This window comes from Emys orbicularis, chromosome 1, assembly GCF_028017835.1.
Source record: "Emys orbicularis isolate rEmyOrb1 chromosome 1, rEmyOrb1.hap1, whole genome shotgun sequence".
In the NCBI taxonomy this organism is placed as follows: Eukaryota; Metazoa; Chordata; order Testudines; family Emydidae; genus Emys; species Emys orbicularis.
In genome coordinates this window covers 205,046,900-205,062,554 of record NC_088683.1, presented here as the reverse complement: position 1 = coordinate 205,062,554, position 15,655 = coordinate 205,046,900, and the positions used below count along the sequence as shown (strand labels likewise).

The 15,655-nt window shown below is 42.5% G+C and overlaps 1 protein-coding gene across 1 annotated transcript in view; it reads right to left on the bottom strand.

Moving 5' to 3' along the window:
* The window catches only part of DYRK1A (dual specificity tyrosine phosphorylation regulated kinase 1A), a 125,461-nt gene that overhangs the window by 32,555 nt on the left and 77,251 nt on the right, over positions 1–15,655 (bottom strand). The window contains exon 3 of the mRNA XM_065397497.1: positions 3,400–3,599. Within this exon, the coding sequence (XP_065253569.1) occupies positions 3,400–3,599 (200 nt within the window). The remainder of the gene's footprint in view (positions 1–3,399; positions 3,600–15,655) is intronic.

Here is a 15,655-nt window from a genome sequence, read left to right as displayed (position 1 = left end):
AGCACGCTGCCATAGACTCCAGCATCCATAGGTAATCCCAGGAGAACACTACCTGCAGTTGCAGCAGGGCTGGCAATTGGTGTTGCTGCTTCAGACAGCTGTCCTGAATTAAGGTTTTATCTGCTTGTGTGCTAACTGGGCTCACACACAGACCAGCTGCTAACACTGTGAGAGGAAACTCCCTGTTGATGACCCTACCTTGGCTCTACATACTGGAGCCTGCTTTGGGTCACAGGAAATTCATCGCAGTCTCAGTACATATCTAGGTCCTATTTTGGGAGAGCTTGATATTGCCAGAAATGCCCCAAATATTGTGTAAAATAGGATTCATCGATGTGATGCCAAATTGGGATGCATAGAAAGGCATCCTGAAGATCCAGGGAACAGGCAAATTCCTGAATTGTCTGACTGAATCCCTAATTTAAGATTTGATCTTTCTTTAGCCCTGAAATGAAGAATTTATTTTCATAGGTCCACAGATTAAGACCAGACGGAATGATTGTGATAATCTAGTCTGACCTCCTGTATAACACAGGCCATAGAACTTCCCTGAATTAATTCCTGTTTGAACTAAACCACATCTTTTAGAAAAACATGCAATCTTGACTTTAAAATTTCCAGTGATGGAGAATCCACCACATCCCTTGGTAAAATTGTTCCAATGGTTAATTACCCTTACTGTTAAACATCACTGCCTTATTTTAGTCTGAATTTGTCTAGCTACAGCTTCCAGTCATTTTTATTCGTAATAGTTTTATCTGCTAGGCTGAAGAGCTCTTTAGCATCAAATTTTTATTTGCTATGTAGGTAGTTATGGACGGTGATCAAGTCACCCCTTAACTTTCTCTATGTTCAGATAGCCTCAAAGAGCTCAACCTGTTTATCATTATAATGGATATTTTCCAATCCTTTAATCATTCCCTGGCTACTATCTGAGCTGTCTCCAATTTATCAATATCATTCTTGAACTGTACATCCCAGAAAGGGACACAGTATCCCAACAGCAGTCACACTAGTGTCAAACGCAGGTCTAAAACTGGGCACCGTCCACCGCTAGTCTTGGGAAATGTGAAGTATGTGGAATAGGTCCCTTGCTCCCACTAAAATCTAGGAAAATTGAATGATTTTTGGGGATTTGCTACAAATTCAGCAGGGTGTCTACAGTCTTGTACACCCTGCCTCTTTTTGGCACTGGAGCAAGGTGACTAAGCAAACAAAGCTTTTGGAGTGGTACTCTCCTCAAAAGTGTCAGGGTACTGCATGCAATACCCAATGATCCGAAGTGATGTTAACCTATGTATTTAGCAAGTGGCAAAGATGCGGTACACGTCTGCATACCTTCATGCTGATTGCCTGGGGCTCCTGTGCGCTTCTCTGTGGGTACAAAAGTAATTAGATTTTTTTCCTCAAAAAGAAGCCTGCCAAAGGTAATCTTTTCCCTGGTTGATGGGGATAGGTTTAGAGAGGCAAGAGCCCACCAAGGTTGAGATTTGTACCAGTGTCTGCAGGAGCTGTACTGTGGGAAGACTCGTTTTTTCCTATCTGTGAAAGACTTCTACAGCTTCTGAAGCTCTTTGCCAAGCAGGATTGCTCTCCTAAAGGGTAGAGGAGCTAGGCTGGCCTTGGCTATCTAATCAGTTGACCACTGCTTCAGCCCTCAGGGACCTCTTTACTTTTATGAAGATCACCCTGGCTCCTAAGGTGGTCCTGGTCATGCTGTATGTGGCACCTGCCATGAAAAACACTGCAGCTCCCAACAAGGGCAACATTTCAGCCATCACCATCTGTTTATCCTTCGTGTTAGAGAACATGAAAAATCTGTGCATTCACCCAAATATTACCCTAGAAGGATAAATCACATACAGGGTCCCCTGCAGGGGTCCTGAGCTAAATGCTCCTTTAAAAGCAGATTGACCTCTCTCTTAAGCAGCAGTTTTAAAAGGAAAACGTGCCTTCTGGTAGGTACTATCACCCCCTTTGCCACTCTTGAGGTGGCTATATCCACTGATGGACAGTCAGATCTTGGCATTTTTTCCTCTGTTGGCGGATACAGGATCTTCACAAGCCTGTCTGCAGGCAACTTCTTAATGAAGATTCCTACTCTTCAGCCATCATGTCTTGTTTTTAACATATGGGGTTTTCTGGGACCTATATGAACTAGGCAGGATGGGATCGCTGGGTATCAGATCACCTGGCTCTTCCATTTCCAATTTTCAGGAGCTGAGCAATCCTGGAAGGTAAGTCTCATAAGTCCTTCCACTTGAACAGCCTGAACTTCCCTTTCCCCCCTACATCTCTTAGAGCTTATCCTGATCACACTCATCTTCTCTAATCTCTTCCTCTTCTTCTGTGGTCCCTTCCCTCATCTTGCTTTTCCACAGAACAACACACTTGGGAGCCCTGGTAAAGGCTCTCATGATAGTATTGCAGCACATCCAAGGTGGCTTAGACGGGGGTGGGATGATTTGCACCAGGGCACAGCAGCAGCATTCCCTCCTCTTATGTTGGGCTCATTTTACTATCCTGTATGCTTTGAAGGCAGAATTTAAAGACTCCCTAAATCCAAAGTCAGTCAATCTGGGTGTAAGCAGGGAGCAGTTGCTAAGCCGTCCCCTTTAAGCAGGCTGTCAGCTTCCCTGCTGCTTTTAAGAAGGGGGGAACTACAGAGGAATGCTCTCAGGGAGAGCAAGGGGATAATCTAGCCCTCATAGGTGGGGAGCTGCTGTCATAGTCCAATGACACTAGGGAAAGTATGTCAGCCAGATAGTACCCAGCTGGAGTCCTCCTACTCCCCAACTATGCTCACTTCACCTATCCAAGATAAGAGCTAATATATGAGAATACAGAACTCTGATGTGGGAGAGGAGCAGTGAAAGAGTCCAAGTGAGAATATAAAATTTGTATTATTGTTTTGAAATCAAGATCTTTATAAAGTTCTGTACAATAACTTTCCAATCCAAAGTTACCTATAAAATTCTCCACTATAACAGTCTCCCTCTTTAAAAAAAATAAAGCAGTCAAACTTGGACTTCAATTTACATTTTTCATGATTACCATTAGACTGATCTTTAATTGCCATAAATTCCCCTCAGATTACTTTACTTCCTTTCCTTGTCAAGAATGGTTAGAATAGAATAATTCCTTTTACAAATAAGGCAAATATTTATTAACTGCCAAAAGATGGTCTCTTGAAGCCTGTTACAAAGGAGTAATAGTATTTCTCAACTAAAAAAAAAAAAAAATCAAATTTTGATCTAGATGCATTAGATGTGAACCTTGTAATCATAGATGTTTCTATCTAAAAAAAAGTCATGGGTAAAGTGTCCCAAAATATTTAAATATTTAGGGAAGAAAGCATGTATCTCAAAACTGAAAAGTCTCTCTCCTGATATCACGTACTTGGTTGGTTAGAGGTTGTTGAATCTGGTCAGTGTAGGATAAGGCAGAAACCTGTTGGTCATTTATGTTCTGCTGCCGACGATCGCTGTACTGCTGATGTGAATGGGACATCTGTCCAGCCATCTGAAGGCCAGCAGCATGGAATGAAAATGACGGTGCAAGCCGAACAGATGAAGGTTTGCATGCTGAAGTCTCTCCTCCTAGAAAAACAATTCAAGATTTTAGTGTAATATTTACATCCTCATGGTATTTGCACCAGTTGACCTCCATTTCCAAGGCCATAAAATAAATAACACCAGATAAAATAATACTTTGTACATATACAGCAGCATTAATCTAGAGATCTTAAAGTGCACAAAGGTGAGTAAAAAGTATTATTACACCCCATTTTACAAATGGGAAAGTTGTGGTACAGAGACACATTAAAGTGACAAACTAAAACATGTGTTAGAGAAATTGTTTACCTCCCACTTTTACAAGTAACACCTAAAATTATAATTGAAAAGAGATTAGAAGAAAATATAGTTGTCTGGTTTCTCTAGTCAATGCCATGAGAGATCTTTCTGTACAATCAATTTCATCATTTCAATTCACCTGAATTGAGAGAGTCTTTCACACAACAGAAAGGGACAAAACATAAATGTAAATGAACGGAAAATATTGCAGAATCACAATAAAAGAATAGACATTCAGGTGGAATTAGAGCTGCTCCATATCAAGCAGAGGAGAGAAGTGTAACCAGGTTTCCTACATTCTAGGTAAATGTCCTAAGTGGGCTAAAAATTAAAAGTAGGGCCAAACCACTTCCCCCATTTTCTGAATTTAGCCCTTTAAACATGCCTGAAAACAAAACATTTCAAGATGAATAAAGTGTTCCAAAACTGACATTTTTGATTTGCCTAAATTTTTTCTGAATTTTGTTTTTTGGGTCAACCTGAAAGATTTATTTTTATTTTTCAGAACTACCAGCGAATCAAAAATCTATTTTTGCCCAGCTCTAGGCAGAATACTTGGAAAACAATATTTTAAAACTAAACTAGTTTCAAGCAGAAGTGCTAACACAGATGAGGTACTGTGGATTCTGACATATTACTGTTATGTTCAACTTGCTAAAAAGCAGGTTTAATTGACAAGTTGGTTAAAATGGGTCCAGTTGCTGAAACCTCTATACCAGCTCGCCTACTGATGCTGACCTAGTGGTAATACCACTGAGATTTTTTTTCTCCCGTACAATTTCCTAATGTAGGCAAGTCTTCAATTCTGAACACTAGACCACAGCTCTTTCCAAGATAAGACACTTAAAAAAAATCTTCATTAAAATTCTTGAACAGGCTGATACCAGAAAGCTGTCTCTGTTAAAACAAATTTTCCTCATGTTGAATTTTTTTTTTTTTTAATTATGGACATAGCTGCCACAACGTAGTGCTTCAAAAGTCTATGAATACGACAAAGGGAACTTTTCAAATTATGCTGACACACACCACTTGGGAAACTAGGAAATTTTTAATTTGCAGAGTCATTTAAACAATAGTTATAAAATGTCTTGGACACTGTTTAAAATAGAGGATAAATTCAGGGCCCTGTGTACACTGCAACACAATGGACTAAATTCTGCAGCAATAACCCGTAAATTCTTTAAGAGTATTAATTTATTCTACCACCTCTTTTTATTTATTTAAATTTCTAAAATGCAATTCAAGGTCCTTTTAGAAGCCTATCCCAAACATTAAAATAACTAAATAATGAAAGGACTGCCCTTATCATATTCCCTGCAGTCTACCCCATCCCTGACATCAAAAAAGAGACAGAAGATGGTTTTGCAGCGCACCCACAATGTTAACAAACTTGGACTCTGGCGGACCGAAGTGGGAAGCAAATTCCAAAACAAAGGCCCTCTGAGAATGCTCCCTCTCATTTATACTGAGAAAGCTTCAGCTTGAGTGCCTCTGATCTCAATTGTGGCTGAATATTCACTGAGAGAGAAGAGTACTGTAACCCTTAATTCCCATTCACAGACACCCTCACCCATGATTCGTAATTAAAAATGCCGATAAAATATGTCAGCGATTATTTTCAAAAATGGGAATTTTTGCTATGACCTCCAAGCAGGCCAGCTACAATTCCCAGGCCACTGTTCCCAAGATGTTGTCCAGGCGGCTTGACAAAAGAAACTTCTTCCCTTTTAAGCATTCCAGGGAAGGGGATAATTTGTATCCAGATTCAGCACCTCATTTCCCTGGGGCCACAGTCACTCTGCTTTTCTATAGACAGCCTAGTTCACCAATCTACATTTCTGGATCCTACACTCCCTGACTACAAGCTGGACTCTAGCCCTAACTCCCTGACCCCTGTTGCACAGCTCCACCAGGAAATATGCACTACAACCCAATTTATTACCTTTTAGGCAGGGAAAACTGAAGTGCAAGAGGCAACTGCAGGGCAGGGAGATAAGATAGACACATAAAGGCTGGATGTCTTGTTGGATCAAAATGGCAAATTCTGTGGCCAAAATGCCAGGTTCTATAAAACCTTGAAAAATGCCAAGTCCCATGCATCATGAAGTCCACAGAGCCTTAACTGGGTTCACTCCTCTTAAGAGCTACTATTTCAGGTACTCTGCAGAGGTCATTTCATTGGTTTGCACTCTGTTCAAGGTTTTATTTTAAACACTTTTTAATTTCTGTCCTCCAGGGTTGAACAGAATTTTATTTAAAAAATAAAGTTTACATTTGCAGCACAACTCTGTGGGAAAGAGTAAATTAAGAGGCAACCACAGTTGTGGAATCATGGAATACATGGACCCCAGAACTTAGGATGTGCCCTTACAGACACCTTGTCTATGTAATAAACAGTATAAGTTTCAGAGTAGCAGCCGTGTTAGGCTGTATACGCAAAAAGAACAGGAGTACTTGTGGCACCTTAGAGACTAACAAATTTATTAGAGCATAAGCTTTCATGGGCTACAACCCACTTCTTCGGATGCATATAGAGTGAAACATATATTGAGGAGATATATATACACACATACAGAGAGCATAAACAGGTGGGAGTTGTCTTACCAACTCTGAGAGGCCAATTAAGTAAGAGAAAAAAAACTTTTGAAGTGATAATCAAGATAGCTCAGTACAGACAGTTTGATAAGAAGCAAGTGTGAAAATACTTACAAGGGGAGATAGATTCAATGTTTGTAATGGCTCAGCCATTACAGTCCTTATTTAATGCTGAGTTGATTGTGTCTAGTTTGCATATCAATTCCAGCTCCGCAGTCTCTCGTTGGAGTCTGTTTTTAAAGTTTTTCTGTTTTAAGATAGCCACCCGCAGGTCTGTCATAGAATGGCCAGACAGGTTAAAGTGTTCTCCCACTGGTTTTTGAGTATTATGATTCCTGATGTCAGATTTGTGTCCATTAATTCTTTTGCGTAGAGACTGTCCGGTTTGGCCAATGTACATGGCAGAGGGGCATTGCTGGCACATGATGGCATATATCACATTGGTAGATGTGCAGGTGAACGAGCCCCTGATGGTATGGCTGATGTGATTAGGCCCTATGATGATGTCACTTGAATAGATATGTGGACAGAGTTGGCATCGGGCTTTGTTACAAGGATAGGTTCCTGGGTCAGTGTTTTTGTTCAGTGATGTGTGGTTGCTGGTGAGTATTTGCTTTAGGTTGGGGGGTTGTCTGTAAGCGAGGACAGGTCTGTCTCCCAAGATCTGTGAGAGTAAAGGATCATCTTTCAGGATAGGTTGTAGATCTCTGATGAAGCGCTGGAGAGGTTTTAGTTGGGGGCTGAAGGTGACAGCTAGTGGTGTTCTGTTATTTTCTTTGTTGGCCCTGTCTTGTAGGAGGTGACTTCTGGGTACTCGTCTGGCTCTGTCAATCTGTTTTTTTACTTCAGCAGGTGGATATTGTAGTTTTAAGAATGCTTGATAGAGATCTTGTAGGTGCTTGTCTCTATCTGAGGGATTGGAGCAAATGCGGTTATATCTTAGAGCTTGGCTGTAGACAATGGATCGTGTGGTGTGTCCTGGATGGAAGTTGGAGGCATGTAGGTAAGTGTAGCGGTCAGTAGGTTTCCGGTATAGGGTGGTATTTATGTGACCATCGCTTATTAGCACAGTAGTGTCCAGGAAATGGACCGCTTGTGTGGATTGCATTTAGCCGTATGGAGTGGAAATCCATCAACTTCATGAAAAAACTCGTACAGATACAGACAGACATCATCTTCCTTTCCAAATGCAAGCAGATGGACATCATACCAAAAGGACTAAAGGTAAAAAATCCATTACAATCTACATATCACACAGACTATGCTGAGAGACTGTGTCACACACTCTCAAAGAAACTACGAAACCACCTGATCAGCATCCTATACAGCAAACAGGGAAAGATTAAGAATGAGCTCTCAAAACTGGATACTCTCATAAGAAACCAACCTTCCACACAAACTTCCTCATGGATAGACTTTACAAAAACTAGACAAGCCATTTACAAGACAAACTTTGCCTCTCTACAAAGGAAAAAGGACACTAAACTATCTAAACTGCTACATGCTACAAGGAGCGACAACAGTAGTTCCCTTAACCCACCCAGCAATATTGTTAATCTTTCCAGCTATACTCTTAGCCCAGCAGAAGAGTCTGTCCTATCTCGGGGCCTCTCCTTTTGTCCCTCAAGACCCACGAACATGATACAGTTCTGCGGTGACCTAGAATCCTACTTTCGACGTCTCCGACTCAAAGAATATTTCCAACATACCTCTGAAAAGCATACTAACCCACAGAATCCCCCCTACCAGCACTACAAAAAAAAGGATTCTGCGTGGACTCCTCCGGACGGTCGAAACAACAGACTGGATTTCTACATAGATTGCTTCCGTCAACGTGCAAAGGCTGAAATTGTGGAAAAGCAACATCACTTGCCCCATAACCTCAGCCATGCTGAACACAACGTCATCTACAGACTCAGAAAAAACCCTGACATCATTATCAAAAAGGCTGACAGAGGAGGTGCTGTCGTCATCATGAATAAATTGGAATATGACCAAGAGGCTGCTAGACAGCTCTCTAACACCACATTCTACAGGCCATTATCCTCTGATCCCACTGAGGATTACCTAAAGAAACTACACCATCTGCTAAAAAAAACTCCCTGACAAAGCACAGGAACAAATCTGTACGGACACATGCCTAGAACCCCGACCAGGGACATTCTATTTGCTACCCAAGATCCATAAACCTGGAAATCCTGGACGCCCCATCATCTCAGGCATTGGCACCCTAACATCAGGCTTGTCTGGTTATGTGGACTCTCTCCTCAGACCCTACGCTACCAGCACTCCTAGCTATCTTCGAGACACCACTGACTTCCTGAGGAAACTACAATCCATCGGTGATCTTCCAGAAAACACCATCCTGGCCACTATGGACGTAGAAGCCCTCTACACCAATATTCCACACAAAGATGGACTACAAGCTATCAGGAACAGTATCCCCGATAATGTCACAGCTAACCTGGTGGCTGAACTCTGTGACTTTGTCCTCACCCACAACTATTTCACATTTGGGGACAATATATACCTTCAAGTCAGCGGCACTGCTATGGGTACCCGCATGGCCCCACAGTATGCCAACATTTTTATGGCTGACTTAGAACAATGCTTCCTTAGCTCTCGTCCCCTAACGCCCCTACTCTACTTGCGCTACATTGATGACATCTTCATCATCTGGACCCATGGAAAAGAAGCCCTTGAGGAATTCCACCATGATTTCAATAATTTCCATCCCACCATCAACCTCAGCCTAGATCAATCCACACAAGCGGTCCATTTCCTGGACACTACTGTGCAAATAAGCGATGGTCACATAAATACCACCCTATACCGGAAACCTACTGACCGCTACACTTACCTACATGCCTCCAGCTTCCATCCAGGACACACCACACGATCCATTGTCTACAGCCAAGCTCTAAGATATAACCGCATTTGCTCCAATCCCTCAGATAGAGACAAGCACCTACAAGATCTCTATCAAGCATTCTTAAAACTACAATATCCACCTGCTGAAGTAAAAAAACAGATTGACAGAGCCAGACGAGTACCCAGAAGTCACCTCCTACAAGACAGGGCCAACAAAGAAAATAACAGAACACCACTAGCTGTCACCTTCAGCCCCCAACTAAAACCTCTCCAGCGCATCATCAGAGATCTACAACCTATCCTGAAAGATGATCCTTTACTCTCACAGATCTTGAGAGACAGACCTGTCCTCGCTTACAGACAACCCCCCAACCTAAAGCAAATACTCACCAGCAACCACACATCACTGAACAAAAACACTGACCCAGGAACCTATCCTTGTAACAAAGCCCGATGCCAACTCTGTCCACATATCTATTCAAGTGACATCATCATAGGGCCTAATCACATCAGCCATACCATCAGGGGCTCGTTCACCTGCACATCTACCAATGTGATATATGCCATCATGTGCCAGCAATGCCCCTCTGCCATGTACATTGGCCAAACCGGACAGTCTCTACGCAAAAGAATTAATGGACACAAATCTGACATCAGGAATCATAATACTCAAAAACCAGTGGGAGAACACTTTAACCTGTCTGGCCATTCTATGACAGACCTGCGGGTGGCTATCTTACAACAGAAAAACTTTAAAAACAGACTCCAACGAGAGACTGCGGAGCTGGAATTGATATGCAAACTAGACACAATCAACTCAGGGCTAAATAGGGATTGGGAATGGCTGAGCCATTACAAACATTGAATCTATATCCCCTTGTAAGTATTTTCACACTTGCTTCTTATCAAACTGTCTGTACTGAACCATCTTGATTATCACTTCAAAAGTTTTTTTTTCTCTTACTTAATTGGCCTCTCAGAGTTGGTAAGACAACTCCCACCTGTTCATGCTCTCTGTATGTGTGTGTATATATATCTCCTCAATATATGGTTCACTCTTTATGCATCCGAAGAAGTGGGCTGTAGCCCACGAAAGCTTATGCTCTAATAAATTTGTTAGTCTCTAAGGTGCCACAAGTAAACAGTATAAGGAGGGACCACCATCAATGCTTGGATCTCCCTCTACCATCCTCAGAGATGTAAAGGCAACCAGAAAGGATGTTTTCATTGAAAAGTAACAGGGAACAAATTGCCATCAGCTCAAACAGTGGCCCAATCAGGGCCAAAAGTACTAAGTTAAGGTCCCATTGTGGGCCTGTATTTTTAAACAGTTGAAAACACCTTAACCAGGCTCTTCAAAATCTGATTACAGTTGGATGAGAAAAGACACTGTGACCTTCTACAGGTGGATGGTGTGCAGAAAGAACTACCAGATGGACTTTCACTGAGCTGAGAAACAGGTTACTCTGCTTCAAGCCCAGAAAGTAGACTAAGATCGCTAGCACCAAAGTTTCTTGTGGAATCAGGGACGTCTGATGACACCAGCAAGAAAACCTTGTCCATTTCACCAGGTGAGCACCTCGCAGAGACTTTCTACTGTTCACTAAAATATTCTGGATGGGTAAAGAGCATGAATGCTCTACTTTCAATATCCATCCAGCAGCCCAACTGTGAGATGAAGGGAATTCAGATCTGGGTACAGAATCGTCCCTTCACCCTGCACCAGCAGATCCTTGGTTGGCAGATTGACAGGTTCAGGCTGCTTGGGAACCAAAACTGCCTCAACCACAACAGAGCCAAATCCTTTCTCGTCTTGCAGAGCACTCAATCAATGGAACTGGCAACTAAGTATACACCAAACCATTAGATTAAAAAGGCATCAGACAAGGATCCTGGGCTCATGTCCCCTGTTGAGCTAAAAACCTGACACACTAGGAGATTTTCAGCACACCTAGAAGGTTAAACAAAACCAGGCTCCAGTGGATCTAGAGGTAAAATAACTTCCAGAGAAGACCAGTAACAGAATGCCACATCAGTAGTTTCCACCCACTTAAACCAAGCGGTATCTCACTCAAGCTTCATTATAGATGACAGCTGCAGTAATAACATAGACATACTGGTTTCTCAGATGGCCAAGTTCCATTACATTTAGGGTTTTACATGTTAAATAACTTAAATACAACATGGAAGCCAAAAGGAAACTAGGCGATTGAACAGCAGTGTTGCTGTATGTACACTTATTGTGAAGCACCATTTAACAGGTAGGCAACTGCACGCATTGTGTATCAACTTCAGCTTCTGGACTGTTTCAGGCTGGAGGCAGTCCAAATTAACCAGGCTATTCACCAGCTGGAACAATTCCACATACAAACTTTGCACATTTTTGTGCTTGGTTCCATAGATCAATTCCACCATGCAAACCTTTTCCATGAGAGGCCAGCACATCAACGTCAAACACTCAGAATTTTAAGAACTGGAATACAAGGCCTACTGAAAAATCTGGAAACCAACTGTTCCTATCTTTACCAATTCCTGCTGTCACTGGGATGGAGACAGAGAGAAACTGAGAGAAAGTCAGGCTTCTGCTGATGAATACAAGGTCATCCATCAACAAAAACAAACACCATTCAAGATCTGATCCTTGAAACCTGACCTTGCCTGCACCACAGACCTGGTTCAATGCCACTTCCAACCCTACCCTAGCACATCCAATCCTTATGTAGTAATTACAATATATTGAAAGCCAAGAAAGATCCAATAATGAGTTAGAAAGAAGAAATAAGTAGGCGGAATAGCTGTCCTAATCCCTCCAACCTCAGATGCAGGGGAAAATGCACCGCAGAAACAGTAACATTTGAGTGCACCTATCTGATCTGTGAGGCAAAGGACAAAAATAAAAAAATCTAGGCCTCTTGGTGGTCTGGACTCTTCAGATGAAAATCCTGGAAACTTCCTGGAGGAACATAATGGATCTGCTGGCCAGCAATGTTATGAACCTCAAGGGTCATCATACTCAGCAACTTCAACTTCCATATAAGTAGCACCAGTATTAGTGTGTGATCTTTTAGTTTACAGGGGAACCACTGGATGCTGTCAGACCATCTCCAACTCTCACACTTAGACAAATACACTCGGGACCCAATTTCCAGTATGGGAGAAACCACAAACATTCTACTCTTTTGGGCCAGCCACTGCCACATGCTAATGAAAATCAGGGCCTTTCCTTCATCTTACTAGGGAAGCAATCAAGGCTGGTTCATCCTTGAAAATATTTGATTATTCAATTTTCAGCTCATCCTGGGACAACAAGCCAACCACCTACAAAGTAAGGTTCCCAATAACTACCATGACTTGACGACCATTACAGTTGACACTTTGGCCTCTAGCCATCATAGATCATCATAGCTCAGATGAACTGCAGTGGAAGAAATGTATAGGCAGAGGATTACAATGAAAGTCGTACAAAACAGGATCCTAATTCATATGCCAATAGCACGAAAAACTATTCACAGGACTACACCACCACAGTAAAGAAACAAAAACATTCTTCTTTTCCACTATCACAGCACCAAAATCATGGCCAATGTAGCTATTCAACATAGCAAACTAGCAAATGAAGCCAAAATGCAATCCAGATTTGGACCCAGCTTTCAAATTACAGCAGAGCTCACATTCTTTGCTGACTAGATTGACTGAATAGGAATGGAGCTAAATGAGGCAGAAAAATTTAGAACTCAGAGCCTTTAAGGCCAGAAGGGACCATCATGATCATCTACTCTGTCCTTTTGCATAATCGTACATTACAGAACCTCACCCACCCAACTCCTGTAAAAGATACATACCCTCTGGCTGAATTACTGAAGTCCTCAAATCTTGATTTATACACTTCAAGTTCCAGAGAATCCACCATTTACTCTAATTCAAACCAAGTGAGCAATGCCCCATGCTGCAGAGGAAGGTGAAAAAACACTAGGGACTCTGCCAATCTCTTCCTGACCCCAATATGTCAATCAATTAGACCATGAGCATATGGGCGAGACCCTCCAGCCAGACACATGGGAAAGAATTCTCTGAAGTAATTCAGAACCCTCCCCCCCATCTAGTGTCCCATCACCTACCACTGGAGATATTTGCCAACAGTAGTCACAGATGGGCCACATACATTGTAGGCGAGCACACCATCCCCTTCATAAACTTATCAAGTTCAGTCTTGAAACAAGTTAGGATTTTAGCCCCTGCTACTTCCTTTGGAAGGCTGTTCAAGAACTTCACTCCTTGGATGGTTAGATGCCTGCATCTCATTTCAAGCCTAAAAACTTACTGATGGCCAGTTTATATCCATTTGTTTTTGTGCCAATAATGGCACTTAACTTAAATAACTCCTCTCCTTCCCTGGTGTATCTCTCTCTGGTTTATTTACAGAGAGCAATCATATCTCCCCCTCAGCCTTCTTTTGGTTAGGCTAAACAAGCCAAGCTCTTTAATTCTTCTCCATTCCTCTGATCATCCTAGTAGCCCTGCTCTGCACCTGTTCAATTTGGCATTCATTTTTCTTAAAGATGGGAGACCAGAATTGCACACAGTATTCCAGATGAGTTGTCACCAGTGCCTTGTATAATGGTAATAACTAAGGTTAAGATTTTGTCATGGATATTTTTAGTAAAAGTCACAGACAGGTCATGAGCAATAAAGAAAAATTCACGGAGGCCCGTGACCTGTCTCTGACTTTTACTAAAAATATCCATGATAAAATGGGAAGGGACTGGGCAGCTGCGGGATGGCTGGGAGCTCTGGGGCTCCCACCACCTGTGGAGGTTCAGAGCTCCAGGGTCCTCCTGCCACCAGTGGCAGAGGGAAGCTGCAGGGTCCCCCTCCCCTTTCCCCAGCGACAAGGAGCACTGTAGGAATTCCCCCGCCAACGCTGCAGTGGGGAGCTGCCAGGGTACCCCTGTCCTCCGCAGCAGCCGGGAGCTGCGGGGTACCCAGCAGCCTACAGCGACTGGGAGCTGCGGGGTACCTCTGCTGCCCAAGGTGGCTGAAAGCTTGGGTGTCTGCTGCCTCGGGCGGCAGGGGTACCTTATCGCTCCCTGCCACTGCGGGAGGCGGCAGGACCCTGCAGCTACCAGCCGCCAGGGCTGAAGTCACGGAGGTCTTTGGAAGTCACGGATTCCATGACTTCTGCAACCTCCATGCCAAAACTGTAGCCTTAGTAATAACACTTCCCTAACTCTACTGGAAATACCTAATCTAATGCATCCTAGGACTGCATTAGCCTTTTTCACAGCCGCATCACATAGGCAGCTCATAGTCATCCCATGATCGACCAATACACCCAGGTCTCTCGTTGTCCTCTGTCACTTCCAACTGATCTGTCCCCAGCTTATAGCAAAAATACTTGTTGTAAGTCCGTAAGTGCTTGACCTTGCACTCTGCACTATTAAATTTCATCCAATTTCTATTATGTCAGTTTGCAGGGTCAAAATCTTTCTGTATGATATTCCAGTCCTCCTCCATATTGGCAATACCTCCCAACTTTATGTCATCTGCAAATTTGATTAGTGCACACCCACTTTTTGTGCCCAGGTCGTGAAAGAAAATGTTAAATAAGATTGGTCCCATGACCGATCCTTGAGAAATTGCGCTAGTAACCTCTCTCCAGCCTGATAGTTCTCCTTTCAGTATGACCCATTGTAGTCTCTCCTTTAATCAGTTCCTTACTAATCTTTCGATTCCCGTATTAATCCCAACTAATAATTTCCCATGTGGAACTGTATCAAATGCTTTACTGAAATCCATGTAGATTAGTTCTAATTGACCAAACTACATTACCCATTCCCAGAGTTTGGCTCCATTGCACTGGTGAATCTCAAGAAACTCTGAAAAAGATCTGAGCTACCATATGTGAATCAATTTAGTAATTGTGCTGGCTGGGAAAAGCACCTAATGGAAACTATCAATGCCTTCCACTCCTAAAAGGAACCATCGCAGCCTTGTTTCAGAGAATCTCCCTGAAAAACTAACTTAACCTAATCCTCAGAAATTCAATACTTGATCCAGAAGACCATTCCAACTATGACCTTTTCTTCAACCTCAGATTCTCAGGCAAAAATCTGTGAGGAAGTGGCATGTGCTAACATCCTGGATCCCTCTCAACTGGGCTTCAGATAAGGACATAGGATATGTGGTACCACTGAAAGACCCTAGCTTCATGGCTATGGCTATATCTCCATAATTTGCATTATTAGATAGTAGACAAGGCATAGGCAGCACAGCACTTCAACAACTCAAGTCATTTGTTTTCAGGACCTATAGTGGTAACTGTAATTGCTCATCTA